Source organism: Microtus ochrogaster, chromosome 1 (genome assembly GCF_000317375.1).
Source record: "Microtus ochrogaster isolate Prairie Vole_2 chromosome 1, MicOch1.0, whole genome shotgun sequence".
NCBI classification, from domain to species: Eukaryota; Metazoa; Chordata; class Mammalia; order Rodentia; family Cricetidae; genus Microtus; species Microtus ochrogaster.
This window is the reverse complement of record NC_022009.1, coordinates 120442517-120445041: the sequence shown is the minus strand read 5'-3', so window position 1 is coordinate 120445041 and position 2525 is coordinate 120442517. Positions and strand designations below refer to the sequence as shown.

Genomic DNA, 2525 nt, shown 5'->3' with positions numbered 1-2525 from the left:
CACACACACACACACACACACTGATACATAACAAATTGAACAAATACAATGCCTGGGGTTCAGAATCCAACCAACATCAAAAGCTGTCTGTTTCAAGTACTCCTGACAGATACTCAGCCAGAAACCAAGCCTTGCATGCCCCCTGCCTTGCCAGAAGGGCACACAGAACGTTTAGATTGTAAAAAGGTTGAAACTGATACAAAGAAAGCTTTTAATATTTAATATTTCCCTTCAGCATTTTTTACTCTTCGTCTTCTTATTTGTTTGTTTGATGCTAGAGTAGAAGCTAGGACCTGTGCGTGCTGGGCAAGCTGCCCTGCCACTGAGCCATGCCCTCAGCTCCCTTCAGTCTCAAAAACGGGTACCTGAATGATTTCCTTCTTTTCTGTAGGCATAAACTCTCCACAAGCTTTAAAGAAAATCCTGTCCTTATCTGAGGAAGGGAGTTTGGAGCGTCATCGGAAGCAAGCAGAGGACACCATATCAAATGCGTCTTCACAGCTGTCATCACCCCCTACCTCGCCTCAGAGCTCCCCCAGGAAAGGTAGGGCTCGGTCACTCCTGCCCCTGCTCAAGCCCACACATTCAGTCCAGCTGCTCCCAGAGACACACACCAGAGAAGTCTGTGTTTGCTGCATAAATAATCCGATGTGATGTGACGATGGATTTTCCCCGTCCATTTGTAAATTTGGAAGAATGCTGGCATTTTTAAATTTATGGCTTCTCTTCACCTGCTGGCAAAGACAGGTGCTAATATTACAAGTATTGGCCGAATGAGACTGCAGACCCTCATGAAAGCTCAGATTACCCATTTCCTGCTCTAGCCAAACCCAAGAGATCAGAACTTAGAGTCTGGGATCCACACGCTAGAAGAAATGCGTGTTTGTCTTTCTGAACCTGGGTTGTATCACCGAGTGTAATATTTTCTAATTTCACTTTCTGAACCTGGGTTGTATCACCGAGTGTAATATTTTCTAATTTCACTTTCTGAACCTGGGTTGTATCACCGAGTGTAATATTTTCTAATTTCATCCTTTTGCTATCATTTCTGTCATTTTTCTTCATGGTGGGATAAACGTGCATTGTGTGTACACACCACATTGTCATTGCCCCTCCCTCTGCTGGGCATCTAGACTCTTGCATTTCCTGGGTATCTGTACAAAACCACAGTGAACATACACACGCCAGTATCTGGTAGGTTGTGGACTCTTGGGTCAACGCCAGGAGAAGTGGAGCCTGGTCATTTGATAATTCTATTTTTAGGTGTTTTTGTTTGTTTTTGAGGAACCTCGACCCTGATTTCCATGGTGGCTACACTAGTTTACCTTCCTCAAGTGGTGAGGAAGGACTCCCTATCGTTGCTGCCATTTGTTTTCGCCCTCCCTCCCTCCCTTCTCCCTCCTGCCACCCTCCTTCCTTCCTTTTTAATCTCCCCCCTCCCTTCTTCCTTCTTCTCTCTTTCCTTCCTTCCTTCCTTCCTTCCTTCCTTCCTTCCCTCTCTCCCTCCCTCCCTCCCTCCCTCCCTCCCTTCCTTTCTCTCTTCCTCCCTCCCTTTTTCCTACCTCCTCCTCCCTTCTTCCCTCCCTCCTTTCCTTCTTTTATTTATTTTTGTTGTTGTTTTTCTGTGTTTGTTTTTCTGAGACAGGCTTTCTTTGTGTAGCCCTGGATGTCTTGGAACTTTCTGAGTCTGGCTGGCCTCAAACTTAGAGACTGCCCACCTCTGCCTTCCAAGTGCTGGAATTAAAGGCACGCACCACCACCACTGACTATCATTTGTTTTTTTAATGACATTCTGAAAGTGGTGAGTTAGAATCACAAAACAATTATTTCCCTGATGGCTAAGAATGCTGAATTTTTACTGGCCAGTTGGTGGTGTTTCTTTTGAGAACTGTGTATGTTTGTTTTGTTTTTCCCATTTGAGTGGCCCATTTACTGGTAGGCGTTTGGTTTGGTTTGGGGTGTTTAATTTTTCCAGATATTAACCCTTGTCTGAAATAGAATTGGCAAAGGTTTTCTTCTACTCTGTAGGCTATGTTCAGTCAGTTGATAGTTTTTATTGTTGTGAAGAAGTTCCTAATTCCACATAATGAAACTTGTCAGTTCCTGGGGCTGTTTGTGATGCTGTTTGAATACTAGTCAGAACTGGATTATTTTCTCAAGCGATTTAAACATTTTATGTAGCACGATTAACAAAAACCCAGAGACAGAAATTAGGATTCAACCTGAAGGTCAGAAAAGCAAAACAGCCAACCTTACCTCGACCTCAGGCTAAATGGTGATCCTGCCTCCAGGAATCTTGGAGCGAGACTGGGAGTGAGAGGGCTGGGATTAAAGGCGTGCACCTTTTGGTTTCTATGGCAACTAGTGTGGCTACAGCTGGGCGGTGGTGGCACACGCCTTTAATCCCATCACTCGGGAGGCAGAGACAGGTGGATCTCTGTGAGTTTGAGGCCAGCCTGGTCTACAGAGCAAGTTTCAAGAAGGCTCCAGTGCTACAAAGAAACCCTGTCTTGAAAAAACTATAT

The 2525-nt window shown here is 44.8% G+C and overlaps 1 protein-coding gene across 4 annotated transcripts in view; it reads left to right on the top strand.

Annotated features, from left to right (window-relative positions):
• Rapgef2 (Rap guanine nucleotide exchange factor 2) overlaps positions 1-2525 on the top strand; it is a 206446-nt gene that overhangs the window by 196150 nt on the left and 7771 nt on the right. For all 4 annotated transcript variants that reach the window (XM_005344118.2, XM_013348674.2, XM_005344119.3 and 1 more), the window contains one exon: positions 392-544. In XM_005344118.2, the coding sequence (XP_005344175.1) occupies positions 392-544 (153 nt within the window). The remainder of the gene's footprint in view (positions 1-391; positions 545-2525) is intronic.